This window comes from Hydractinia symbiolongicarpus, chromosome 11 (assembly GCF_029227915.1).
Source record: "Hydractinia symbiolongicarpus strain clone_291-10 chromosome 11, HSymV2.1, whole genome shotgun sequence".
NCBI lineage: Eukaryota > Metazoa > Cnidaria > Hydrozoa > Anthoathecata > Hydractiniidae > Hydractinia > Hydractinia symbiolongicarpus.
The window spans coordinates 21,642,075-21,669,677 of NC_079885.1; the positions used below are offsets into that span (position 1 = coordinate 21,642,075).

The 27,603-nt window shown below is 36.0% G+C and overlaps 3 protein-coding genes across 3 annotated transcripts; 2 read left to right on the top strand and 1 right to left on the bottom strand.

Moving 5' to 3' along the window:
- Positions 1-3,938: 3,938 nt before the first annotated feature.
- Positions 3,939-6,049, top strand: LOC130613520 (uncharacterized; the record flags this gene model as incomplete). Its single annotated transcript, XM_057434853.1, is given in 2 exon segments — positions 3,939-4,239; positions 4,242-6,049. Coding segments are annotated over 2 exon segments (1,092 nt in total), but the record flags the coding sequence as incomplete, so codon positions are not given.
- Positions 6,050-10,416: 4,367 nt separating this feature from the next.
- LOC130613661 (uncharacterized) lies at positions 10,417-18,506 on the bottom strand. The gene is made up of 5 exons (XM_057434978.1): positions 18,006-18,506; positions 15,478-15,799; positions 14,673-15,169; positions 12,479-14,412; positions 10,417-11,426 (listed from the first exon to the last, which is right to left on the bottom strand). Exons 1-5 carry the CDS (start codon positions 18,388-18,390, stop codon positions 11,409-11,411), a joined length of 3,156 nt encoding a protein of 1,051 aa, XP_057290961.1. The 5' UTR covers positions 18,391-18,506; the 3' UTR covers positions 10,417-11,408.
- Positions 18,507-18,783: 277 nt separating this feature from the next.
- LOC130613662 (uncharacterized) lies at positions 18,784-24,261 on the top strand. Its single transcript, XM_057434979.1, has 3 exons — positions 18,784-19,313; positions 22,470-22,724; positions 23,326-24,261. The coding sequence occupies exons 1-3, from the start codon at positions 18,827-18,829 to the stop codon at positions 24,156-24,158; spliced, it is 1,575 nt and encodes a 524-aa protein (XP_057290962.1). The 5' UTR covers positions 18,784-18,826; the 3' UTR covers positions 24,159-24,261.
- The last annotated feature ends 3,342 nt before the right edge of the window (positions 24,262-27,603 follow it).

The following is a 27,603-nucleotide window of genomic DNA, read 5'->3' on the forward strand; positions in this document are numbered from 1 at the left end:
TAAGTTGTATGTTTAAAATGTAATTTTTTATAAATATTAGCTGTTGTTAAACGGTGCCTTGTATCGTTGATTTTTACGTGGGGATAAAAGACTTGCGGGACCATAGTACATAGACCACGCCTCATCCCAGGTGGTCTTCGTTGGCTATCAGAATCATTGAGGCGAGGTTAGCATAACCTGCGGCTGGGACAGTTAAGCACGGAAGGAGAGCGCGTGTGGTGTTGTGGAATCACGAAATAAAAAGGTAAATAGAGAACGAAGGATGAAGTTAAAGAGAAAGCATGGTATTTTTTGTAGTTTCGGTTATAGCAAAGGGCCGCCTCTATCTTAAAAAAAACCAAAAGACTTGAAACAACTTACTCTCCACACAGCATATAAAATAACATTTTTATTGGGGGATTTCGTAAAAAAATATTCTATCCTGATCTAGGCATCACATGTTTATATTCCATCATTCAAAACATTCTCTACCCAATCTCCCAGGGAGCATTTTGGCGAGAAAGATGTTGCAGGGTTCAGAAAAATACTATTATTATAGACATGGCGGATGGGACATTACTTACTATGCTTGGTTATTAAGTTTAGATAAAAGCTCTTTACTATCGCTTTATTGGTTATAATATACAACGAAACTAACTAAAAAGTAACTAAAAATAATGCACAATAAAATAGATAGATAGATCTATCTATTTTATTTTATTGTGCTTGGACAGACTTTAAGAATAGGGCCTGAAAAAATGAAATGGAACCCACCTCTGGCAGGCAGGGAATTCAATTTTAATTCGCATGACATACAGTGGTGTCTAGAGTGCAAATTTTAAAATTCTATAGTCGCAAATACCCCAAAGGACAGCTCTTCTGATGCTAATTCTTTGTACCATAGATCAAAGATTTCAAGTGATTATTAATGTTTTTCAAAGTTTCAACATTTTCTACAGCAGTACAGCATTTAGGTATACAGCATATGAAATTACGTTAATTATGATCTCGTCACACATACATTAATTTTAAGATGATATAGAGAATCAAATAAGGCACAGATAGTGCAACCATGCAACAAACTCTATCATGGCCAGAGTATGCTTCGACAATCAAAAATGAAAATGTAAAATTAGGTGCAATAACAAATGAATTTTTGAATGACTTCTTGAATGACTTTTTCCAGTAAGGTTTCAAGAAGTGTTTTGCAAAGTAGTTAAAAAAACACAAAAGTTAGAAAAGTTTGAAAAAAATAAAATTTGAAATTTGGGAAAATAAAATAAATAGTGCATAGTAAAATGCACACAAAAGAACTAAGGAGTCATTTACTATTTTATTCAATCCTTTCGTTTAATTTAGATAATATTTCAACAGGAACAAGTCTATAGTTTGTGCAGATTATCTTGAAGAAGAAATGCTGCCAGGTTTTTCACCCAGGCCACAACATTTTGTGCGTGGGAAGAAGGATACGGTTGAAAACATCAACTCAACAAATAAAGCGCTCTTTGTATTTGTAAAGGATTGTGAAAATGTTGAAATTAATGTGATTGGAAAAGTTGGCAAAATAACTTTGGAGGATTGTGTTAAGTTGAAAGTTAATATTTCCGACCATGTGGTTAGTGGAGTTTCAGAGTTAATCCGATGCAAGGATATGGAGATTCGTTTTGGTGAAGATGCTCAAGTAGGTCTATATAACACATATTTTTTTAAAAGAAAAGTTTTTATAAGAAAAGGAGCCTTAAAAACCTTAAAATTTTAAGAAAATCCCCAGCCTCATCATTTTAAGATTCAATTTTTGGAGACCTTGGTAATTACATTTACAGTAACCCTAGGTAATAATCACCATAATTTCAAAACACAACACAAAGGAAACTTCCTTTTTATTTTTAGTCAAATATACATCCTAAAAAATTTTTATCCTGATAATAACAAAAGAAGTTTTTTTTCTTCAATAAAAATAAAAGACATCTCAAATAAATCGTTAGTTATTTATAAAGAAAACAAACAAAGAAAATAGAGGAATAAAAGAAAAAATTCAAGAAAATTTCAAGCTATATATATATATTCAGGCATTTTGCTAAGAAAATTAAGGCTTAGGTCAAAAAACTGATTTCTAATAAAAAAACGTTTCTAATGAATGAAGAAACAGAAAGTAATATTTTTGTGTGCATTGCTGCAACATCGTAAAAAAAGTTTTGAATTATTTTTTGTGTAATAATAACATATTAGATTAGTTACGTAAGCACTTTGTAGTTTGAAGAACTGTTGCTACAAGGGGAAAGAATGAGGAAGAGGTTGCCACTGCAAGTAAGTCCACCGGCTTGCTTTAGTGAAATGCGTCGAAATCAGATTTGCTAGATAAGTAAAATTTAAATGTTAAATATTTATGTTTTTTAATATATATTTTTTACTTTTTTATTCTATTTCTCTGTTGTAGTAAACAGTTCATGTTTCGAGTTAAGCTGGCGAATTTTTGCAATTTTATTAATGCGTTTTTTGACAAATGAATAAAAACATAAATTAAATATAGTCAATAATAATTTGATGGTTTGTTTTGTCGTTTCTAAGCAGTTTACATGCAATATGCTACGACATAATTCACTATGTTCCGGCTTTCCTCACGAAGCCTTAGCATATTTCCACCGTTCTACCATACTCTACTACGTTCCAGCGACTTATTCGGCACTCTGTTGAAACCTATTTAATGGCGTTTAATATCATGATGGCGTCACGAGAAGCATTTACAAAGATGGCAGCTGTATCACATACAAGGCGACTTCACACGTTACTATGAGTTTGCTGATACACTGAAGCTAAAAAGAATCGTTTTCATTACTGTAAAAGTATGAGAACGCTCTATCGTATAGTCAATTGGTACAATGTACGAAGAGAGGGTTTAGTTTGGTCCTCTGCAACACTTTTACATGGTTTTAAAGATGAAACTTCTCGATCAACGTACAAAACGGGGTTAAAGCTTTGAAGGTCTTCGACTTCTTTGTTTTTAAAGTTTTTGAAGGAGTTGGGAAGAGGAAAAGCAAAAGTGTAGAAAACGGGAGATACAGACTTCTCCATGCAAGAAAAATATGTCTTGCTTCAAGAAGTACTTTATTTACTTGCGTGCTCACTAAACGCAAGAACTGCACCTTTCGCAATGAATTTTGGTAGAGAAGAAGATCACGTGACTAATATATATTAAACCGTGTAACCACATTAACTTTTATTTACGAAACGAAAAAAGTATGCTCGCTCAGTTGGCACAGAAATTGTAAAATTGGCTTTTGTGTTTATAGTGTTATAGTGAAATAAAGATTCTTGGATTGTATTTTCTTTCTTAATTTATGAAATTACCGCGGAAAATAATTTTTCGCGCAGAGCTAATGGCGGTGAATGTCTGGGACGTCGTGAATCTGTGGAAGACTTTGTTTAGCTTGTTAGGACGTAGCGTATGGTACAACCTTCCTTTTTCGCTAATTTACGCTACAGTATTTGATGTATTTCCTAATAACTGAAGATGCTAAAAACTTATAAAAATTTTTTAAAAGCCAAGCTACGTTCTACGTTTTCTACCGTTCACGAGTTTCGCGAATTGTGAATCATGCTAAAAATGAGTAAAATGAAACAATTGTTTCAATTTAAAAGTATTGTAAAAGTATAGTGTATAGTTAAAGATACTTTTTAAAACGAACATTTTTTAAAGTTTTTTTATTTATCGCGTAATAAAATTTAATGTTAAAAATGAAATTAAAATTAATCATATTTGGGGGAAATTATACAAAAGGAGGCTAAAGTTAGCTATATATTGTTCTTGAAGAAAAGAAGTAGAACAGAATCAAGATATTCTTTGTTGTTAAGTTTAAAAGTTCGCCTGCAGAGACAACAAACGAAGCAGAAGCTCCCACTGCACCCTCTGTTATCTATGGTCGGAACACGGAGGATGAAAAGATGGAATATTTTGATGACCAAAAAACCCTCGACAGAAAGCTAGATCTCCTTGCAGAGTGGGTGAAAAAGAGCAGTCACTGTATGTTCACCGGCGCTTAAATTGTACAAGCACAGGAATACCGGATTATCGAAGTGGTTTAAATACTGTACTAAAAACGGGGCCTGGGGACTGGGAATTAAAAGATAAAGGAATAGCTGGTAAAAACGCGACCACGGCTGTTTTAACCGCCGTCCCGTCTATGACACACATAAGTATTGTGAAGCTCCAAGAAGCCGGTTACGTATCGTTTGTTGTTAGTCAAAATGTGGATGGTCTACACTTAGAAGCGGTCTCAATCCAAACTTTCTTGAAGAGCTTCACGGAAACACAAACTTAGAGAGATGTGTGCGATGCGGTCAGGAACATTTGCGCGATTACCGTACCCGAAAGGCGGAAAAAGTAACTGACCATCTTACAGGGCGAAGGTGCGAAGTCGACAAATGTGATGGTTTTCTTGTGGATTCGATTGTAAATTTTGGAGAACGCCTTCTTGAACGCTATCTCGAACTGGCTTCAGATCACGCTGAAAAGTCAGACCTGTGTATTTGTATGGGGTCAAGCCTGACTGTGTCGCCGGCTAATGGTTTTCCAGAGATTGTTGCGAAAAGAGGGAAACGTCTTGTGATTGGTAATCTGCAAAAAACACCTCTGCATAGCGTATGTGATCTAGCAATTCACGCTTTGTGTGACGTCATCGCAACGGGATTAATGCAACAGTTGGAAATTCCTATCCAGAAGTGGAATTTTAAAAGGTGCGTTCGCCTGTCAATGAGGCCGTCTGAAAATGGCGTCAACATTTCAGTTGCTGGTTTGGATGTTTTTCAGGATCTACCGTATTCACTTTTTAAAAATATCGTCTTGAAGAATAATTCAAATGAATTTAAAAGTATCTTGACCAAAGAACCGTTCACCGAGCAGATTCCTGTTAAACTAGCCAAAGGGGATGTTTCTATTGAAATGTTTTATCATGGCCATTACGCTGAAACTCCAGCCGTTATTACCGCTGAAATTGTGAAAGAATCCACAACCCGAGATTTCTTGATGGAATATGATTTCGAGGAAAAGAGTTAGACAATAAAGTGAGTACTTTTTGTCTGGAAAACCTTTTTTGTGAGAAGTAGTAATGAATGCGAAACTAGGGCCATAAGAAAATTTAAAAAGTTAGTTTTCGAACACTCCTGTCGTTGTTTGAACGAGTTGATATTTTACTTGGGAACTCGGAGCTACTGATCAAAATGTGTTGCTTATTAGAATGTTGAAACTACAATCTTTTTGAGAAAATTAGTGGAATAAATGTTTAATTTTGAAGGTCGTACATACAAGCAATTATTAACGGCGTTTTTATATAAAACACACGCACTTCGAACTTCACAACTGTTATTTTACACTTTTTCAAGAAAATATTTTAAATGCACGTGAAGCAAAAAAAGCTAGTTAGTTCAACAAGTTTCAACAAGTTTCAAACGCAACGAATGCAAAAATAGCAAATATTTCGGGAGAATAAACTTTCACGATTTATAGAAATCAAATTTTTCGTGGAAGTAATCTTTCGTGATTTTGTCCCCAAAGCAATCTTCCTTTAAAATTCCATTAGAATCGTTTCTTTCTTGGATTCGTACTTGCACCTTGTTCACGAAGTTTTTGCGCATGTGCACTATGGCAAAAGTAGTTAATTTTTTAAGTGCGCACGAGCTAACAAAAATACTCATGTGCTTTTTGCGCTGCAGCGGAGAATGCAGTCAAATGAAAACGAGCCTTAGCTTTAAATCTTAGCAAACGATAATGCAAACATAGAATGCTAGACAAAATTTTCGTACGTCTTTACAATCAATCTCAACTCCAAATCATCTACAAATTCAAAGTCTGGGTTTTAAGTTGGGGTGAATGGTATATTTGATTTTTTTATGCACAAATATTTATAGCTTATTTTATCACATTTTATATTTCATTTAAAAAAAACTGTTTTTACTGTTTTCTTCTTTGCAGAGTTATACGTAAAACTAGCCCGGAGACCCAGCGTAATTTTTCTTACCACCGGAAATCGGAGTAGTTAAGGTGAGAAAAATTACGCGAGTGGTGTCACTCCCCCTAACAAACATTAGTAAACTATAAAGTTTACCAGGTTTCAGGACCAGGTTTCCGCTGAGTCATTCGTTCACGTCTAAGCTTTTGTTTGAGAGAAACTCATTTTATCAACTCGAAGAAGAAAGCTTAGTTAACTAGGCTAACGTAAAACATGATATCTGCCAAATTAAGGGAATCAAGGATGCATTAATATTTCTGGAATGGTTGCATCAACAGACATGAATACAAAACGAAGTTGTTAGACGCATTTCGGGTGTCAACACCCATTTTTTAGTTACAGCTGTAAACTTTGTTTGTACTGAGGGAACTTAGGGAAAAAGCTTGAAAACTATTAGGCGAAATATCAAATTATATTATACATGGGCGTCGACGCATTACGTGTTTTTTATAAGCAGTTCACCAAGGTTGAGCAATATGCGACCGAAAATTTATTTGCCGAAAAAGGATCAGTCAAACATTTGTCACTCCGAAATCTTTGGAATAATTGATTTCGGATTTTTAGTTTGCAACTTTTTGTTCTAGTTCTGTTTTTTTTTTCTAGTGTTTAGTTTAACGAAAATAGCATAATTTTTTATCATCGATGTTTTTTGTGGCTTTTCTTTTGAGTGCTTTTGTGTGTCTGTTTGTTTTTTTGTTTGTCTGTTTGTTTGTTTGTCTGTTTGTTTGTTTGTCTGTTTGTTTAATTTTGATCAAATTTTTAAATCTTTCCTGAACCTTTTTTTGCTGAAACTTTTGCGAAATTAATGTAGGGGAATCTGATTGTGCCGACGTCAAAAGAGAATCGGGGGTAAAGGGAAAAATGACGGGTATCCAACCTGACATTCTGACAGACAAAGTATTTTGCGAATTTGCGATTTTTAGGTGCATTCGCGAAAGTTTGTTTTTGCGAAATATGAAAAAAGGGATAGATTGTAAAATAACGCTGGCTGGAATAATTTATGGGTTCATACCCATCCAGCAAATTAATTGAGTGCAATGGTATTTGGATGACGTCTCTATAACAATAGCCGTCGTCTGTCTGTTTGTCTGTTACGGAAAAACGAAATGTGATATAGAAAGGACGGGCTACGACGAGTTATTAAATATTTTACAACATACACATGCCCGTGTTTTGATAATAAGGGTGCAATTGCTGTGCAGGAAAGAACGTGACGTCAGTCTTTTACACGTTATCGAGTTTTTTTGACGCGGAAATCTTTAGAGTAATGTAATGGAGTCATAGTACTCTAACTTCAATGTTCTGCGCATTTAAGAAAAGCTATTGTAAAAATTCTATATTTTCTGTAATAAACGCCATTGCAAATACTGTTGTGGCGTTTTATTAAAGAGGCATATATTGACGGCTTTATTTTAAAAAGGTAAGGCGGTACTTGTCGTATCTCCTCTGTCTTGTGTTTTGTCTTTGCGCGATTTCATTCTGGTGCTACGGATGCACGAAATAGAAAATGTGACACGTGTATGCAAGAAAAATTTCCGTTGTTGTTGTTGTTGTTGTTTGTTTGTTTTTGTCAATCTGAAGCGCATCGCCAATAAGAGACAAAAATCACTAATAATGCTGCTACTTCCTTAGACTCATTTTTTGTTACAAACGGTCAATACCATTTAAGATATAGGTGTACGGTGTAGAGGTGACGCAAGTCAGTATCTTATTTAGTTACATATATTTAAGGTCTTGTCTACAACGAAAGTTATAACGTAGAGTGTTACAATTGAGTATTGTGGGGTTAAAAACTAATGTTTAAAAGAGGACTGTATTTTATGAACCAAAAATGAAGACTGAATATTTACACGGCCAGATGCCTTTTATATGTGGAGACAGCGGTCAGTGTAATCCGCATAACACATGTGCTTGAAGACTTTACCGAACAGGTATAAATGCAACATTGTCGTTCAGATGTCAGAAAGATACGCGATGCCCTGGGGACGAGGTTTCCCAATGGATCAAAACGCTCCTTAATAACATTCAGGAAAAGTCAAGCCTGATCAATAAAAGTGATCCTTTTTAATATAATCTAAGAAAAATTTAGGGATGGACAGGAGTCGAATCGAAGTCATCCAAACCTCATTTCCAGTCCCTGTTTTCACGACGAGCGCTACTGCTTCTTTTAGGCTGTTCGGCAAAACGTTGTTCAATCTTAATTTATCCTTGTATTTTGTTAATATTAGTGCTACAAAGAATAATTAGTCTATAGATGATAGAACAGAACACAAATAAATGATTGATCATCAAAAAATTCTGTGTTTTACGAAAATTTTTTTTGCTTTTAACTAAAGTTCAAAAATGTTAACATCCTCTTGTTTTTCGCGAAAATTGAAGAATCTAACAGTGAAAATTTCATACTACAGTGGAATCTATTCCCAAAACAGACACCTCTACCTCCATTATGCATCAAACGGATAGTCTTATTTGTCCTTGATGAGTTTGTGAAACAACTTTGTCCCCAGGTGATAAGTTCGTAAAGGAACTTCCACAGCGCAAGCTCGTCAACGCAAATTAAGTATCGGGAAGCTCACACATCCTTGGGGATTCCATCCTAACAATTGACTTTTCCTCACTTCCGACTGTAACTATGTTATATTACCGTCAGAGATACGTAAAGCGTTGCTGTAACTTGCTTGGTTGCCTGCCACGCAAGCCGGTTTGCGGTTAGTAGATGGCCCTAAATACATTTAAAGTGGGTCCAAGTGTGGACTTAAACCTTGAAACCTATCAGTACAAATTATCATCATGGCAACCCTAACAAACACTTCTGCAAAGTAGATAACTCTGAAAGCTAACCCCTTTTTGGTCACGCGTGTATATTTCGAGAAAGAATTCGGTCGTCATATAAAGCGGTTTTTGGTTTATTAACATTTCCAAATGTTTCTTCACAGTTGTCCATGAAATTTTTTTAAAAATATTTTTTTTTACCCAATAGCCTTCTCTTGAGTGCAAAGGACGATCAGTCCGTACCTGATTTTTATACGATAAATCATTTTTCTGATCGCTACGAATAAAAGAGGCCGTTCCGCTCATGACGTTAGTGCGATTTATACCCATAATGTTTAAATATAAAATCTTGAGAAGCATTTACGAGGTATTGAAGCCTATATTTAAAGTTTTTCTTGCCGTTTCATTAAGGTAACACGCACATTTCCCAAATACATCTTTTTATCATATTCCAGAGATCTTTTTTATGACGTTTTTCTTAACATAACTATTCTGTTGGACATTTTACCTGACAACAAGAATTCCGTGTTCAAAATAGCAATGTGCGGCACTCATTAAATGCAATTTTTTCTTTCATCATCTAAATTTTTTTTGTAACCAAAATGAAGTTTTTATTAATCCTTTAACTTTTCTTCCGTCCTAAGATCTGAAACGTACAATGAAATGACGTCAGCAAGAACAGATTACGCTTGTCTTTTTATTCTTAAAATTGATGGAAGTGGAGATGGACAAACAAAAATCCTGTCACGCGCTTTTAATTCTTTCCGCATTAAAATGGAAGTTCGTTAAATCCAATATAGAGTTGAGAAATAACCGAGTAAATAGACAAAAGACATGATAAAAAGTATTGAGAAACCTTCAGGTTGTTAAACATGTATTCGCTACAATGGCATAGAGAAAGAAATTTACAACAGGCTTGTTCCAGACTTTAGTATTTGCCACAAAGCAAACATTACATCTAACATCTTACCACGTAGAGACAGACTATCTCTTCCTCCTGTTGCTTCATCAACTCAGAAATAAAAGAATTTTTGACACAATCTGAATTATTTTGACCCAAAACCCATCAGCACACCTTTCAGAAATCTAAGTGACCATTCTGGAGATTCAACTACTTTAACAGCCTGTTATTCATGTCTACTGTTGTTAAGCCCTTCCTACTAGGTCACTAAATAAAGAACGTTGTTGATACAAACAGCCTAGTTGACATGTTGCAACCTATTTCTGCTGCTTTGTTGTACCTTGTCATTTACTGTACTAAGGTCTCTGGCGTCATCGACGTAGAAGACTCAACAGTATAAGTAAGGCGTAGAAATTTTAAGGGTTACCTTGGAAAATTCAATTTAAATTTAATATTCAGTAAAACTTTGAGGTTGATTGTGGTTGTGATATCTCTCTTTAGCCTCGATGTGCGACTCATACCACTTTTTTCAGTTCGTATTGTCACAGTTACTCGACGGTAAAAGCTGTGCAAGAGGGATAACTTCACACTTTTTCTTGTATGACGGCGAGGATTAAGCCCATGGCCTTTGGCCCTGTGTTAAAAGCTATGGGTTCAATCCCCACGCCTTACCGCAAGATCTCAAGATCTTTTTGAAGCTCATGCTAGATTTTTTTTGAAAGGAATAGACCACCCCGGATAGAAAAGAGAAAATTATATTTTAATTTCTTTGTTTTCACTCTCTTACTCGGCGGCATAAATCTATTTCATTAAAATCTTTTTATATAAAAAATAAACGGGATAAAAATAGACTTATGTATAATATTAACATTACATCTATTAAAAATTTGCCTTTTCTAGCCACACACACATAAAATAAAATCAAATTTTGTGCGAGCCATTTTTTCGGAATCACGTTGAGAAAATAAAGAGAGAAAAAATGAAAGTAAAAAATTTCGTTAGTCCAACCTAAGCAAATATATTTTGTCTATGGCGCGCTTCGACTAAGAATTTATTTTGTGAAGTGAATTCTGGGATTAAAAATGAATAGGGTATAAAAACTACGAAAGTGAGCCGTTAGCTTTTAGGACCAGAGTCAAAAAATAAATGCGTATATAAAAATTTTCGATTTTTAAATTGTAAAGTTTCTTTTTTTAAGCATGTGAAATGTACCATGGAAGTTCTTTGTCATGAAAAAAGTTAAACCCCTGGATCGCAATTTAAAAGAAAATTCCTGACGTCGATCACTAAAATAGACTTCCATAGAACAAGTCACATAACAAACAGGATGGCTAGGAGTGATTGTGCCATCTTGTTTTGTCGCCTTTTTTGTCAAAATTAATTTTCATAGCGTAAACATGCTTCATTATAAAATACAAAAAATTGTATAAAAAAGATAAGACATTTAAAACGCTATTATAAAAATAAATACTTCACCGCTCCAAAATACCGACACAGCATAAATTTACAATTTTTAGAACTAAAACTAAGAAATGTATCGTAGGTGGAGAGTGAATTCGGTAAAAAAGTCAAACTAAGTATTTATAAAACACAAATAATTAGGGTGCAAATAAAATTGTATAACTTCTGGAACGGCCACAGCGAAAATGTAACAGAACAGCAATTTGTAATGTTCACAACCAAGCAACAGTCTCAGTATTCATAGACAGTTACAAGCCTATATGTTCACACCCAGGTACAAGCCTATATGTTCACACCCAGGTAACAGCCTAAAAAGAAAAGAAAAAGCAAAGGGTTTAAAGCTAGTTATTGATCTTGCATCTAAAATTCATTCAGTTGTCACGGATTAATTTCATGGAGGGCTAACACATTTTTTCTAAAAGTTTCTTTTCTAACGGTTTGTATTAATTATTTTTAATTTTAAAAGATACAGTACGTGTAAAAAACAAATTATTCTTGTACCCATGTGTATTTGTAACATGTAACAAAACATACAGTTTTGTAAAACGAAAATCTAGATTTAAAATGAAGTTGTTTAAAAAACGAAAAAAAGACTTTGTTTCGAGGCATGACAACCTAATTTTTATTTATAGACAGCTTAAAATAAAGTTTGCGGATTTTCACCGCAAATTGCAAGAATTGAGGGATCATTAGAACGGAACTTAAACATAATGTTCTTGTGTTTTTTTCCTGAATCTACATCCTGTCTCAAAACAACGATGCATTCTTTTAATACCACCACAAGCCTTACAGTTTGTTCCTCGTTTTAATTTGATGTAATCGTCCTAAAAAAATATTTATGTGCTCTTCCTAACACGACTTCATTTGTTTGGAATGGATCATGTTTTTTTTTAAAAAAAATATCAACATATATCTAAATCCCAACGATTTTTTACCCAGTACCTTATTCTAGGTTTTTTTTTAATATTTAAATACACGTTATTTATAAGAATAGTGGTTTTTCATTTCAACATAAAAATTTTCAGCAAAATCATCCTGATATATTCTTAGCACATTCCAGATCTAAGAATGCAATATAGCTTTAAATGATACCCGAGAAAAATACATTTTGCATCAATGATAGGATACAAGTTTATATGAATTAGCTAAGAAGAAAATTCAAGTTGAGTATGTTCTGAGGATATCCTAACTTTTATCTAATTTCGCTGCCTTATTGGAATTAAAGCAGACAAATTTAAGAATTTTCTTACGAGAATTGGAGTTTGTTTAATTGACACAACTCGAAACAACAAATATAAATCCAACCGAAATTTCAGGTTGGTTAAAATTATTCTTCCCAAAGAGAACTTTAAACACTTACCGGTTGAGAAAATGCATTGCTGTCCGAAGTGACGCAGACCCCTGTCGTCTCCGCGCTGTCCGAAGTGACACAGTCCCCTGTCGTCTCCGATGACGTGTCGCAAATCTCGCTTGGTTCGTCCAAAATAACATAGCTTTCAAAATCCGATAAACGATCGTCAGTCGGTGATAAGTCCCCTGTTGGCGACGCAAAAAATGTCGGTAATTTGATATCTTTTGTCGGAAATCTTGGGCTACTTTCGATAGTTCTGTATAGATCAAACCCTGACTCCTGTGGTGATTGAAGATGATGGTCTGGCGAGTGCATGTCATTTGGCGGTTTCTTTTTTACGGCATCGATCGAGTTTAGCCTGCGAAATTTGTCATTTTCAATGGTAACTACAGTCGTTCCCATACCTCTGTCTTCTTTACTGTTCGCTTCGTCCATAGGAATGTGTGGAAAGGATTTTGAGGTATTACAAGTTTGCGTGACGTCATCGAAACTCATACTTTGTTTGTACCCAGAATCAGAGGAAAGCGAACGCGTGGAACTTAAACTATCTCGATTACTCCATAAACGTTTGGTTAACCAAGTCGAAATACTAAACTTCTTATTTGTAACGCGATTTACATTGTCGGCTGAAGCGTATTTAATTTGACCGGTTTCACCCTCGATATAATCGAGGCTCGTTTGCGTAGACAAGTCTCGTTTGCGAGAACGCTGGTTGATCACGACTTGCTGTCGGTTAGAACGAGGCGCTATACTTACAACATTTCCCTTTTGGTCTGTTAGTCTTAGTTGTTCTGATGGTTCCGTTTTCGACTTCTCACACGTAGATTCCTTTTTTTCGTCATGTCCTGTGTGTTTGTCACTTTCTTCAAAGCTTGGACTGTATGTAATAGGAACACAAGCAAGTTTGCCAGTGTTTTGAAGTTCGTACTTTTCCTTTTGAGGTTGGGATGATTTTAGGGATTCTTCTTTTGGAACCAAGTCATCATTAGCCGTCCCACTATCAACTGAATCCCTGCGTGAATCCAGGGAAACGATACCCGTGGGTTTGACAGTGTTTAAAACATTTGGGACCTTTCCCACAACAGTTCGGTACAAACCGGTCGAGGAGTTTACATAGTCTTTTTCTGATATCGTGTGATCGCTTTTAAATTTCGGTCGCGGGTGGTCAGTGTGCAAAACAAGCGTTTCTTGGCCATCCATGCTCGCACTGACCGCGATATAATCATAATCGATGTCTTCACCGGTAAGTAATTTACCCTTCATTTGTATCAAGCGCGCGTCTTCACTCGAAACGGAAGAGTTAGAATCAATACTCGAATACACGCCTGTTCCATATTTTCTGCGACGAGAGGCGTTAGCTGAATAGTCAGTGGGGTGTAAAAATGACTTGCCAGATTTCACTTCTTTCGTAGGTGGCGAAATTTCTGAATGGCAAGGGCCGTCAGGCGAGTCTCTTATGTCCATCACTATAGGTAATAATGCAGACCTAAAAACCTCGTTACTCGACATTGTATTTGCGACTGAGCTTTTTGAAGTTGCGATGGCGTTTTTCATGCGCGACTGCGCGTCGTTGTGATTCATTAAAATCATTTGCGATATGTACGGATTAATGGCGCCTGCACCAATAGTGATGTCCATAGCTGCATATAACGCAGATTCACGAGCTGGATGACGGTCTAAATTTCTTATGACGTCTAGGCCAAGATCGTTAGAATTACATTTAAAAGAAGATAACAAGGATGACCTTTTTGTGCGCGCATGTTTCGAGTCCGTAATTTGTACATTGGGATGATTCGATTTTTGAGTTGCTGACTTGTCGGATCGGGAAGAACAGGTGTCGGAGACATTCGATACGCTACCGCTGCGAGGTAGGTCTGCTGTGCTGCTTTGACACGAAAGATCAGTAACATTGCTGTTACGCCGAGAAAAATCTGTAAGTGTGGCTAAAAGATATCATAAAAAACAATCGATGATAAGGGGGATAATTTTTCACGCTAAAAAAATCTAGGTAGAGCTTTAATGTAATCACCGAAAATTGAAGCAAAAAGCTTGTAGCTACTAGATATAATCCCAAAAAATTACATTACTTTAACATTCACAGATGTTGCTCTGTATCGGGAAGATATAGAACTTTAAAATATATTAAGATAAAAAAAAATATTAGAGAACATAGCCGAGAAGCAACAAACACGATCCAACTTACCTTGCAGACAAGGATGCAACGTGTATTTCTTGCGACACTCCATCGCTTGTTGCGCGTTTCTCTCAGCGAGAGCAGCTACATCTTTTGCACTGTCCGCGATCTTCTTCGCAGACAATCCTCTGCTAATAGCTAGTTTCATTTTATTGTTTCCTTTTTCCGCTGCATCGATAGCAGCAAGTACCGTCCGATTAATTTTTTTCCGAATCATCGGCAACCGTAGATTTTTCCGCCTCGTCATTAGCAACAAATTGTCGTTGTACCATTTCCCACCGCTCTTCTTACCATCTCTAAAAATCAGTAAACCATAGCCGTGGCGTTTATTGTCTTTCCATGCGCCCACATAACGCGAACCATCGCCATAGTAACAAATACCAAAGCCTTCGCGGGCGTCGTATTCCCAACAGCCTTTGTAAACTTCTGTTTTTACCTCTTCTTTCTTCTCTTCGCCTTCCTTTCGAAAGGGAAACATCATTTGGAACACGCTGTGACGCTGTTTCCTAGGAAACAAATCAAGCTTGTTTAGGTTTTTAGGAACTGAATGAAATAAAAAACTAAAAACTTCCTTCAATTAGACAGCTTATTGACACAACAATTCATGCGGATGTCAACAAAGGGTCACAACACTTTCCTGTTACTCTTCTCTATAGCTGCTTCTCAAAACAATTTACAACAACGTAATTTTTTTGATGTATCGCGACAAATGTTTTGATACAAATATTAATGCCAGGGCGATTCGAAATGACATTATAGTTTTTATCCGGGAAAAATACGTAAATTCTGATGAAAAGTAAGCTTGAATACGTACTTCGGTGCTGCAGTGCTGGGATCCAGGCTTGTCGGCGTCGACTGCGGTTGCTTTGAACTCAGCTTTCCGGGTGAGGAAAAAGATTTTCGTAGCGGAGTCATGTCCGGCGACTCGGAGGTGTGCTTGACATGATCTTTTTCGTTCTGAAACACCTGATCCATTCCATAGACGGTGGAAGGTCGCGTCCTACGTGCACTTGTCCCATTGTTCAGTAAGAGTTGTCGAAGGGACAACGAACCAGCGGGTAAATTGCTTGGATCCGTATGACCTTTCATTCCGTAGCCATGGCGATAGCCTTCCTTCCACTGACCTGCATAATACCCTGCATAAATAAAAATAGAAATTTGGATGACTACTTTGCTTTCTTCATGTACAGTGTAAGATATGTAGAACCATGATTAAAAGTTGGGCAATATTTTTTAGCCTACTTAACTTTGGTGTCAAAACGAATAGTGGAATGCGGAAAAATGTCCAACTCTTTTTAAGTAGCGAATTAAAACATTAATGCTTGTCTGAGATATCTATTATGCACAGTTACGCACCGTCATAACTATGAATAATAAATATTTATAAATATTTATAACAAAAACTCGAAAAAAGAAGAAAAAAATAAAAAGCTTATTTTCAAGATTACATATTAAAATTAAGTCAAAATGGATAATTTTGAGGGTTCAGTAAAGTAATTGTTTCATGAAAAAAGTTGAACTCTGTGACACACAAAACAAGGAAGCTAAAAAAAATCTATAGGTTTATCAAGATAATGTTGCTATAACTATCAATTATAATAAGATATATCTTATTTATCGTCTTAGTTGAGAAAACATCCGGAGTTAATGATTAATTTATTGTCATGGCACCTATACTTTTTTTCCATGTACAACGTGGTAAGCAGCACTGAATTTAGAATGAAAACGAGCTGCTAATCTACCACATAACGTTGCGCTGTCATTGATGTAATAATTAGAAAGGATTGCAAAACCCTAGAACAGCATGGAAAAACATAATTCTATCTACTAAGTTCTTATATAAACATGTTGTAATATGTGTCACTTGTTGTGAAAAAACTTTAATGTCATTTCAATTATTTTTTATTCATGACACAAAGGGAGTTGATAGCCTGTATATTGTATATAGGCTTTCAACTCTCTTTTTTAAAAAATGTTGACATCTAAAACAGCCTGCCAAAGCTGTGACCTCGATTTTTTTAAAGAGCTACGTAAGAATGACGTAGACATACTGCCACTCCTTAAAAAAGGCACAGATTAAATGACGAACATCTTTAATATCACAAGGCACATATGACATTAAATGACGTAAGAAAAATGTACAAACAATACCTACATAAACAAGTATAAATAAACATAGGGGTGTAAAAAAAAAGTAATTCTGTTTCGGAATAAAATTTAGATTTAAAAGAAAAATGATGTAAATAAAAAACGGTGGATATAAAGAAAAGTTAAAAACAGTTAGCCCTGGGTGACCATGGTGATTATCACCTCACATTAGTACTAATAGTTCAAATTAACCTCTCAATGATATCCTCAATAACCCTTAGAAAATCAATCTTTATAATAACAGAGAGAGATTGGTTTTACAATAATAGACAAGTGACATATATACATATATTTCCCAGGGGCGCAATGCAATTATATCAAAATAACATAGCTATTTACTGAAATTATTTTGTTTGAAAAAGATGCTGTTCTATAAATTATGCAGTAGCAAGTTAATATATACTGTTTATATAAAAACCTGGGCCATGGAATTTTCCAAAACATTACTTTTTTATTCTAATCTTTTTTACCCAGCTGCTATATATATATAGATATATGTTGAATAAATAATTAATAAATAAATTTGCTCATTCATTAGCACCTGCAACTCAAGAATTCTTTTATCCTTTTTCAAGATGTAGATATTTAGTTAAAATTAAAATTATAGTTTTCAAGGAAAAAAAAAGAAAGAAAACACAAGAACTAGCAATAATAAACTTTATGTTAAGTTCTTAATTGTGCTTTGATTAAAAGCAGTTTAAAAAAGGGTGGAATTAAAATTATTTTTTTATTACATTTTATAAGATTTGATTTGTAAATGGTACATTTACCAATATAATTTAGCAAAAAACAACAAGAGATTCTTGTATATTTTCAAGTCTCTTTTTAAAAGGCTAAGCATATAAACACCATATCAACAAATCTTTTAACGGCACAAAAGTTTATACTATGAACGTAATGTAAACAAAAACAGAGACAGAATGTTTACTCTACTAATGCAAACATAACTTTAAGAAATATTTTAACATACATAGGTAAACAATGTAATATAGCTAGTCAAAATATTCTGGTTTTGCGCAATTTTGTTTTCCCAAATTTTAGATTTTTATAGATATATTAGGCAATATCCAGGTTCCTTTACATAGCTAGCTATAGACACAAAGTAAAAACAATCACATTTTTAAATGTCATATTCCTGCTTTTTTGTCACAATCTATTTCTGGCAAAAACAAAACAAAAAAATAAGGTACATACCACCATCTTTATAAATTTCAATTCCATAACCATCTTGAAATCCATTCTTCCAAGTTCCTTCAAAACTTGGCTTGCCATCTCTTGAACATTGAATAACTCCACTGCCATGCTTTACACCATCCAACCATTCTCCTAAATATACCTTTTTGTCAAACCTTTGTTCTATGCCAAGACCACTGCGATGTCCTTCTTGCCACTCACCCTTATAATTCATACCGTTTGGCCATGTGTAAATACCACAAACTTCAGTCCCACATTCCCAAAGGCCCTCAAATTTTCCCAAATTTTTGGGTCCTGTGCAGACTCCATAACCCTCAGCTTGTCCTTTTTTCCACTCTCCAACGTAGTAGCCACCATCATCAAATTCAAATTTCCCCCCATTCATAATGCAAGAAAGCTAAAAAAGAGTGCAGAGCTAAAGGACAAAAAGCTTGCTAGCCGCGTCCGTGCGCCTCCGATCATGTCTTGGTATGTTGTGATTACGTGCGTGCGTGGTTATTTAAGGTTATGGCTAGTTTATCACACGGTTATTTTAAAATATGGATAAAAATATGAAAACAATAAAAACAAATAATTTGAAGGCCAAGGATAACCAGGACACTGTCCAAATACATCAAATTAAAAAAGCAAATTATCTCTTTTTCTGAATCAAATAATGCTAGTGAAAATATGAATGGCTGGTTTAATTCGTATAAAAGAATATTGTTACTGTTTAAGAGCATTTAAACGTAATAAATCTGGTCATGTTTTTTACACGTTATGATATGTCTGCGCTCAAAAGAATTTTTTATGAGGGAAAAGCTCGTTAAAACTTCGGGAAAATGGAAAATTCGAAAATTCAAAGTTCAAATCAGCACAAAAACACGCAGGAAAACGTGACAGTCACTCCTGTGGTGGCTGAATTGCTCAACAAAGACACCGTAAAGACTGTTAGACCAAAAAGAATTGTTACTAGATGCAAAATATGTTGTAAGACATTTCGAAACCCAGTAAATTTGCAGTCTCATTTGTACCTACATCAAAGGAATAAAAATCGTGAGAAACGAAGAGCATTTTTTTGTCGTCTTTGCAAGACAAGTTATAGGGGCTTGTCTTCCTTTGTCGATCACCAGAGAAGCCATCAATGTGAGAAGCACTCTCTCACGTATGAAATTGTTGCCAGTGAACAAGGATTTAGTAGTCAAGATGAAGAACAAAACCCAACAGAAGTTGTAATTACAACATCAAATAACAATGCCGAAACTATCCAGCAGGTTACACAGCATGATCAGCCAACAAGTCAAGAAAGTCAACATTCTACATTACAAAGTTAGTTGTCTAATCTTTTGCTTTCAGTTGTACTATAGCTAAATGAGTTGTCAATGTTTACCAAGTTCTGTAGGGTGTATGCACATACCGGCACACAAGTGTAAGGCCACTGTCGAAAATTGTTGTTGCGTCATCTGACCAACTAGGTTATCATATTAAAAACTAAGGGGTGTCAGGTGCCACACTGGTTTATTTGAAATGGGGTTGACATATCTACGACGCTAAAAATATTTTTAAGACTTTTAGGAAAATCAATACTAAAATGTAGGTAAATAAACAGCACAAAACATTTAAATAAAATAAATAAAAATGTCTCCATCCACACTATAACTATATAGTTCTGAGGTATTCACTGTGGCAATCGATTACACCGTCCCTTTATAGACAGGCTTTAATGTTTACATTTTGACAGGATTCTCTACCATGTGCAGAAAAGATAAGAAAAAAATAGGCAGGCAATAAAATGCAGACTTCAATTAAGAAAGTCAAAGTATGCTTCAAAACCTTTCTACTGCAGTTAGTAGCATCTTTCCAGATATCAATCTCAGCATATCTAATAAACGACATTCTCCACGTTCAACCTCGTTGCCAGAAATCTTCTACATCGATGATTCCGATGGGTCAGCCCTGTTATAAAAAAAACCTTGGAACGAGGTTGATTATGAAGTTTGTTTTTCTAAAAAAAGTAGATAATTGAGTCAATTGAGTCAAGCCCCAGGGATTTCTTTTTTGCCAATAATCAGAAATCAGTACACAAGCTCTGGGGATTAGCCTGAATCAAAAGTTAGTTTGTTTATGTTATGCGGCCCAAAAATTAAATCCATCAATGCTTGACACTGGGGATAGCTACAACAGGAATATGCTTTTGATTTGTATTTTTCAGGTTTCTCAATTCAGTCATATTGCCATGGAATAACATAAAATACTGTGATATTAAACCTGCCCACCAACTGATATAATGTTTTTGTGGCAACATGAATATGGACATGATCCCATTTGTCATATTCAACATGAACATATATGTGGCATACACAAATCTCATTCTCAAACTCATATGCAATACGCTTTCCCAACGGCATGCACTTAATACTCTATTTCTGCCTTTATTCTCTGTTGCGCATGACTAAGAGGATAATGGCGCCGTAGATTAGTGGTTATAGCTTTCGTACTCTGTGTGGGAGACCGGGGTTCGATTTCTCTTGACGGCGATTCAACATGGGCGAGTGAATGTTACCATAGCCCCGGGTTAACCCAAGCCATGTGAGGGAAATTGGGGAGATGGCACACTGTGTGGGCCGTTGGATGTTGCCGGGAGTTGTCTAGTAGAGCGTGGGCCCTACTAATTGGGTCTGCGTAGCTTAAAATGAGAATTAAATACTCCAGGACTCTCCATCTAAGCCACACATCTATCTATCTATCTAATATACAGACTACACTTTTGTATTTTTAATCTTGATGATGTGAGCTTGACAGATACTGACAAAGTGAAGGAATAATTGCTGAAGAGACGCCGTTTATTTTTAGCCTTTTATTAATTTTAGAACATTTTTTAATGGGCGCTGAGCATTCAAACCACAGTGTTGAAAAGTCACTAAGCATGGAAAAATTTGTGCAGCACCCCTATCTTGGGAAACCCATAAAAAAATTTTTATAATTTTATCTTGATTGAATATTATTCAAACTTTGAACCTTTCCACCAATCAGTTGTTAACCCAAATATACCCCTGGGGCTTTTCTATACCTATAATATGGTGAAGGGACAACTCAAGTGGTACTAGGTTGTTTTAGGACGCAAATTTCTGGTTTGTTTAGTAAGGCAGGCTGAATAATTCTTTAAAAATAGTAATTTCAAGCCTAAAATGTTTCTTAAGTACTTTATTGTTTTATTTATCTATTTGTCTTTTTTTGGATAATTCAGATTTTTTGCTCTGTTTCCTTTCATCGGGCTGTTAGTGTTTCTTAAAAACAACAACATGTATTTACCCTATTGCACAATAATTGATTTTCCTCAACTATTTTTCTTTTTACTGGTTTTCTTTTGTCACACAAAATCAAAACATTGTCATGCTGAAACTTTTCTGTCCATGTATATAATATATGTACACTTTTTACTTCATTAAATACCTTAAAATATTTGTCTATATATAAAGACAGGCTTGTTCATGAACATGTTACATGTTTACTTGAAACTGGGACATATTTATAAAAATGTTAAAAATCACACCCTTGTTAAATTTTTATCATTTTATGTATCAGGCATTATATATAGATAAAGTATCAAATTCGTATCCGTGTTAAGAATATAGTGAATATACATAATATGTATAAAAAGGAGGATAAAGCAAAATATCAACAAAAAATTATAATAAAAACTTAATAAAAGACTTTTATTTGAAAGTGGTAAACAGTCTTATAATTTCCAGGTTATGTCACACGGTAGAGGTTTTTTAACTTCAAATTAAGAAAAATAATAAAAAAAATTAACACATTTAGTTTTAAGAGTTGTTATTTTTCATTATTTTATCAAACTTTAGTTTTTCTCAAATTCCAAGTTGGTAAAAACAAGCTTACAGGAAAAAGCCGGATAACAAATGATTACGAATTAGCTGTTTTAAATCAATAACTTTCTAGGATAGCATGTTATTACTTTTCTGTCGTCAATAAAGACATATGTGGCACCTTAGCCCAAGTATAACCAAATTGTTGCATGACAACACATCAAAAAGAAAGAAAGACACTAAGCATAACCTTTATAGGCTTACTGGCGCTGGGAAGCCCTTAAACAATAAACGTAATAAAGTATAAACCCAGTTTTGTCTTGGGATCGCACCATATACATGAACAGCAGTTAAATTCAAAGAGACAATAATAAAACAAAACTTCTGTAAGTTCAAGTTACATGGAGTTTTAAAAAAAACATCGCGTCGGCAAAAAGTTCGCGACGTGAATCAGGATTTTTTTTTGAACATGTCGGTATTCTCCTGGAAATCTGCTGAGCGCTGACGTGAATTTAAAAGGCTGTTAAATGTTACGACAGCTTTAAAATTACATCTAGTAGAACCCTCGATATATGCCGTACGGCAACAGGAAAAGTAACGATTCAGGGGGATATAAATAATATCAAAATTGGTCACTTTTCGGTTATATATATTTCAGATGATATCTCCACTCTTTCTGCTAACATGGTCACACAAGCGGAAACACTTCAAGCTGGAATCCCTTTGCCTGCGTCAGCGGTTTCGTTAATGGCAGCATTGTGTTCCGCCGCAACACACTCCACCACACCGACAACCAATAACAGCGCCACTGTGTCCGCAGCCAGTAAGAGTGCATCGAACACAGATGGAGTGCAAATTGACATTCCAAGTCACGTGAAAGCAATTTACTTGAACAGCTCCAGCCCAAACCTCGGTATGTCGTTTTTAACCTCAGTTTTATTCTAAAGATATACTTTATAGGACCTAGGAAGGAAAGAAAAACTGTTTTCCCTTCAACATGGGTAGCACCTTTTTGCGGAAAAAAAACATCTGCGTTTCTGCTTTACCGCAAAATTTTTACATATTGCAGATAATATTGTCAGGGGTGAAGGGTGTAGTTTTTTCTTACTACATTGTGTTGTCAGATCTTCCTGGAATAGGATGCCTTTGTGAGACTTCTTTATCGGGAAATTAGTTTGTTTTTTCTTGCATAACATGTACACTTGTGTTATGATGTTTTGAGGGACTTTTTAAAATACGCATATATTCTTTCATTTCGCAGGTTTACGGAAAATTCTGTTCTCCAAACTGGATAATTAGGGGAGGGGTTCAAATCAAAGCGGTCAGGTTTTTATATTATGGAGGGATGTTAATAAATTGAAATTGGTGGTGTTATTGTTTGGTTCCCAAATTATGCAATGCAGAATTAATTTGTGCACTGTGGAATTAATTTATACGCGTAGAACTTCAAAGATCTGTGGATCCTCTTAATCTGTTTATTTTGCAAGTATTGAATTCTCTTTTACTTTTGTTAGGTGATATTCAGAAACAATTGGAAAGTCTGAACAGCAAAGTCGATTGTTTAATGAAACACCTCAACATACCGTTAGATTCAGATGGTAACCCTGTTCCCATGGCAACCGGTACCATAGAAGTTGAGCAGAATGACAAGCTGTCTGATTGCGAAGACGGCAACACGACCGTGATGTTGGAAAACTTTCCGCCGTCTTATTCTGTGGTGCAAGCAGCGAAGGAACAACAACAACAAGAATACTACGCCCTCACGCTGTCGAACCGACAAGCTCAACAGGTCTTTAAGACTGACACCTCTCATATACTGAACAACACCCCCGATTTGAAAGCATTTCAAAAGGGCAAAAGCATTGACTTGTGGGTACCTTCCCATCAGTATTTGTCTCAGTTAACCACACTCTCAGAACCGTCGCATGTGCAGGACGCGGAACAAGAACAAGTCGAAATGTCATCCTCACTCATATCGAGTCAAATCATTGATAAAATATTCGTTGAAAGTCGTTCGCGCGCAAACTTCGCGAAAAATCTGACCTTTGCTATATTCTCTGCGGAGGAGAGACGTGGCAGGAACTGTACCGGTAGGGTGTTCGGGAAAGCACAGCATAAAGGACAATTGGACCCGATTAAACTGCAAGCTGTAAAAGAAGCAACATTTCGAAAATATCCATGCGTCCAAACCTTGGTCGATATCACCTGGAGAAAAGAATGCATAACTGCGATCGATTCTGGACTGAGAAACGAAAATAGAAGTGTAAAATCACAAGACGCTCTCCACCACCATCACCACGATGTTGTGGACGGAAATATTTCTGATGAAATTATTACCAAAATGTAGCGCTTATATTATTACTATTTTTGTTTTCTAATTAATTTGTAAACTTATGTCAAATTGTGTCATATTAGTTTAATGTGGGATTAAGCCAAATGTAAATTTAAAATTGGTTGTGGTGTTTTTTTGCGTAACAGGCTGAAACAGGGTGTCTGCGGGAGCTTAAAACTCTTGAAATACCCCAAGGTAAAAAATAATCGCACAAGAAAATATTGCAGTATTAAAGATTGCGAATTAACCAAAATCTTAATATGTTTGAAACTTAGATCAATTTTTTGCAAATCAGAATACTTGGTTGCCGAGACTTCCCTGGTAAACAAATTCTGTTCTTTTAAGCTAGCTAGTTTGTTAATTTGTTTACTAGGTAAAACCTAGGAACGATGAAGTGATTTAGATATAATGGCGTTAGCTAGCTAGCTAACGATATAGGTGTAGCTACCCTGCCAATTGTTTTCAGGAAGGCAATTCTTCTAGGGTGTGTAATGCTCTTATTTCAACTACACAAATTGCAATGACCTTTTATGTAGGGATCAAACTTATGAGCTTTTTTCAAATGTGAAGCGAGCACTCAATGCCAAACAAACGACTTAAATTTTAGATGTAGCTTGGGTACCAAACATGATTATTCGCCTAAAAGGTTCGGGAGTTCTTAGTAGGAAAGTTTGACTGTTTTAGGCTACATGTACGGAATATTGTTCAGTTTAACGTTTAAAAAATTAACATCTTACGTAAATACACTTTCCTTTACATCCACGCATGGTTTTGTTTACATATGTTACGTGTAACGTAATCAACTAATTCAAATCATTTTTCAATATGGTGGTGCCGTTTAATATACGTCATTTTATAATTTTACCAATAATTGTAACGTCGCCGTCGTTAAAATCCGGCAGCAGCAGACAGAAATGATGATGCTTCTTGAAAACTTTCTTAATGAAACAGAGAGCTATAACAAACGTTCTTCAACAGAGTGTTTACGGAACGAAAACGAAGGGATGGTCTAGTGCAAAAGTAAGATTTGGAAGGTTAAAGAAAAGGTAAGTAGACTTGATGCAAAAAAGCACCAGCCTGGTGTATCTCCCGAGCAGCAGGAAAGGGGGGGGGGTCTTTCGCAAGCAGCTGAAGAGAATTGAAAATTTTTGTAAAGTATTTGGCAGAGAAGGCGGTTGCGGCACTCACTGGAAGTATTGAAAGTAACTTCAGCTTCTTTGTACGTTCAGCTGCAAAAGTGGTGGAACAAGCAGCTCGTCACTAGTACCTAGCTTTGGCTGATATCGTAGTCCTTGCCGTAGGTTTTGTAGGAAAAAGATGTAGAAGATCTTAGATTAGTCGCTTTATAGTGCAATACACATCACATAACGCTTGAATTACTCAAACCTACCTATCGGTGCGTAAGCCTATATATCATATGTAATCGAGCATTGCACCAATTTCTAGAGTTTTCAGCACTGTCTCATTCTCTTCGTACATCTCAGCCTCTCTTATATGCGTTGGGTATCAGTTATCCACCTCTGTACCTACCGGCTTGTCGGGTTTACCGGGTTCGGATCTAATTAAGTTCATAGCAGGATTAATCCCCATTAGAAAATCGTCTCTGCTGATCAGAATCTTTTTGTGAAATTGGCTACCTTATCTATGTGGAGGTTCATTTTGGAGGGGTTATGTAAACATCGTATGTTACACTGAAATCCACCTTTAGATCTCCCATACGAGAGCACCTCATGAATTCGGAAATTTTATTTGCGATTTATTGTCAATGATCACCTGGTTCTCGAAGGAGATCAAGAATAGTAGATACACACAGAAAAAACATAATGGAAGACACCATGTATGAATGCATGAAATTACATCCAACATCACCGGCAGTCGGGTGTACAGACTACGGGAGATTGGAGAGATCAAGCGGTACCTCCACAAGGACATAAAGGAGCGCGATGTGCTCGAAAAAAAGTTCAAGAAGTATTTCACAGATGTCTGAGCGACAATAGGGAACTTGGCGTAACCATGATCACCAGCTAGAAGACTAAGTCGGAAGGCAGATAAACATTCAAGTGTAAGAGTACTCGCTGAGTCGAAGCTGAACGCCATAGTAAACCTAATCTGTAAGGCTATAGAGAATGGTGTTATATGCGAGTACGAAAGTTTGATTATATGAAACTCAACGGATAGATTAGAAAAACAGACAAGCAGATCGCAAATAATCTTAATGAGGGGAACGTGCATCGAGAGGAAAACGGGAAGGTAAAGACAAAGTCCTTCAAAAAATTAATCTGTGCAGTGTGCTAATACCACTTAGAGAAGCCTCCTGAGTATAAGACTTAATGGTACAGGTGAGATTTGGCAGAGTTTACAGTCCTACACAACTAGGAAAGAGCGCTGTGACTATGATCCTACAACTGCCCCCCCTGCATCCTCTTATTCCCCTTGGAGGAATATAGGATTCACTTAGGTAGGATAGGTTAGGCGATAAAACCTCTTTGTACTTACACTGCTCCACATAACTCTGCGCGTAGTAGTTACGACCTTGTTTGTAGATACTTCTAAGCTTGATCACTGCTGTACATTTATATTTTGTGGAAGTTGGTTCTGATCCTACCTTTAGATTCCTTTACATGTAGTTAAGGGTAAATGTAGCGATCATTTTTTACGCTAATGTTACTAAAACAATGCCCTTCCAACTCCTCTACCTTAAAGAGGATAGTGTAGTAACCAACCATCCAGGGTAGTCGTTTTGGTCAAACGACGTGATTAACGCCCTTCTGAATATTGCGAGATAGCATGGGAGTAGATATTTTGGGGGTATTTATCATTAGCGAGGAGACCTTTTCTTGAGCACGGTACCCAATGACGAATCTTACATTCTTACTGTCTTCGCTGGTAGGACCTCACTTTGAGGATGTCGACGTTCACTCTCAATATTGTGTGCAATGGCATCACGGGAAAAGTCTTTTACTGTCACGGTTTCATTTCGGAATATAATAGACTTTCTCTTTATTTATAATTTTTAAACCCCAACTAACATCAACAGATAAGACACATTGTAAAAATTACCGCACCGCGTCAATTATTGAGACTTACCTGTACTCCCTCCACGCCTTCACACCACCACCTGAGGATTCCTTCCTTTCCCACCTAGGGTCCACGATCGGGTTATGGTAACGACTTTTGCTGACTAAGGATTTTATAGATTAGGTGTCTGAAAAAGGGGTATGGATCGTGTTGGGGGTGATGCGGGATAAACCATGGCTCAGCAAAGCAGGTGTCTGAGGAGGGGTATGGAGATGGCCTTTGTATCAATACTGATAATGTTGATTGATCGGCTGTGCCTCAGCGAATCAGGTGTCTGAGAAGGGGTATGGAGGTGGGGTAGCAGCAGTGTCTAGGGCAGGTGTTGCTGATAAGACCCAGATGCAACCTGTCTATATCTCTGGTTGACATCTTATCGTAAGTT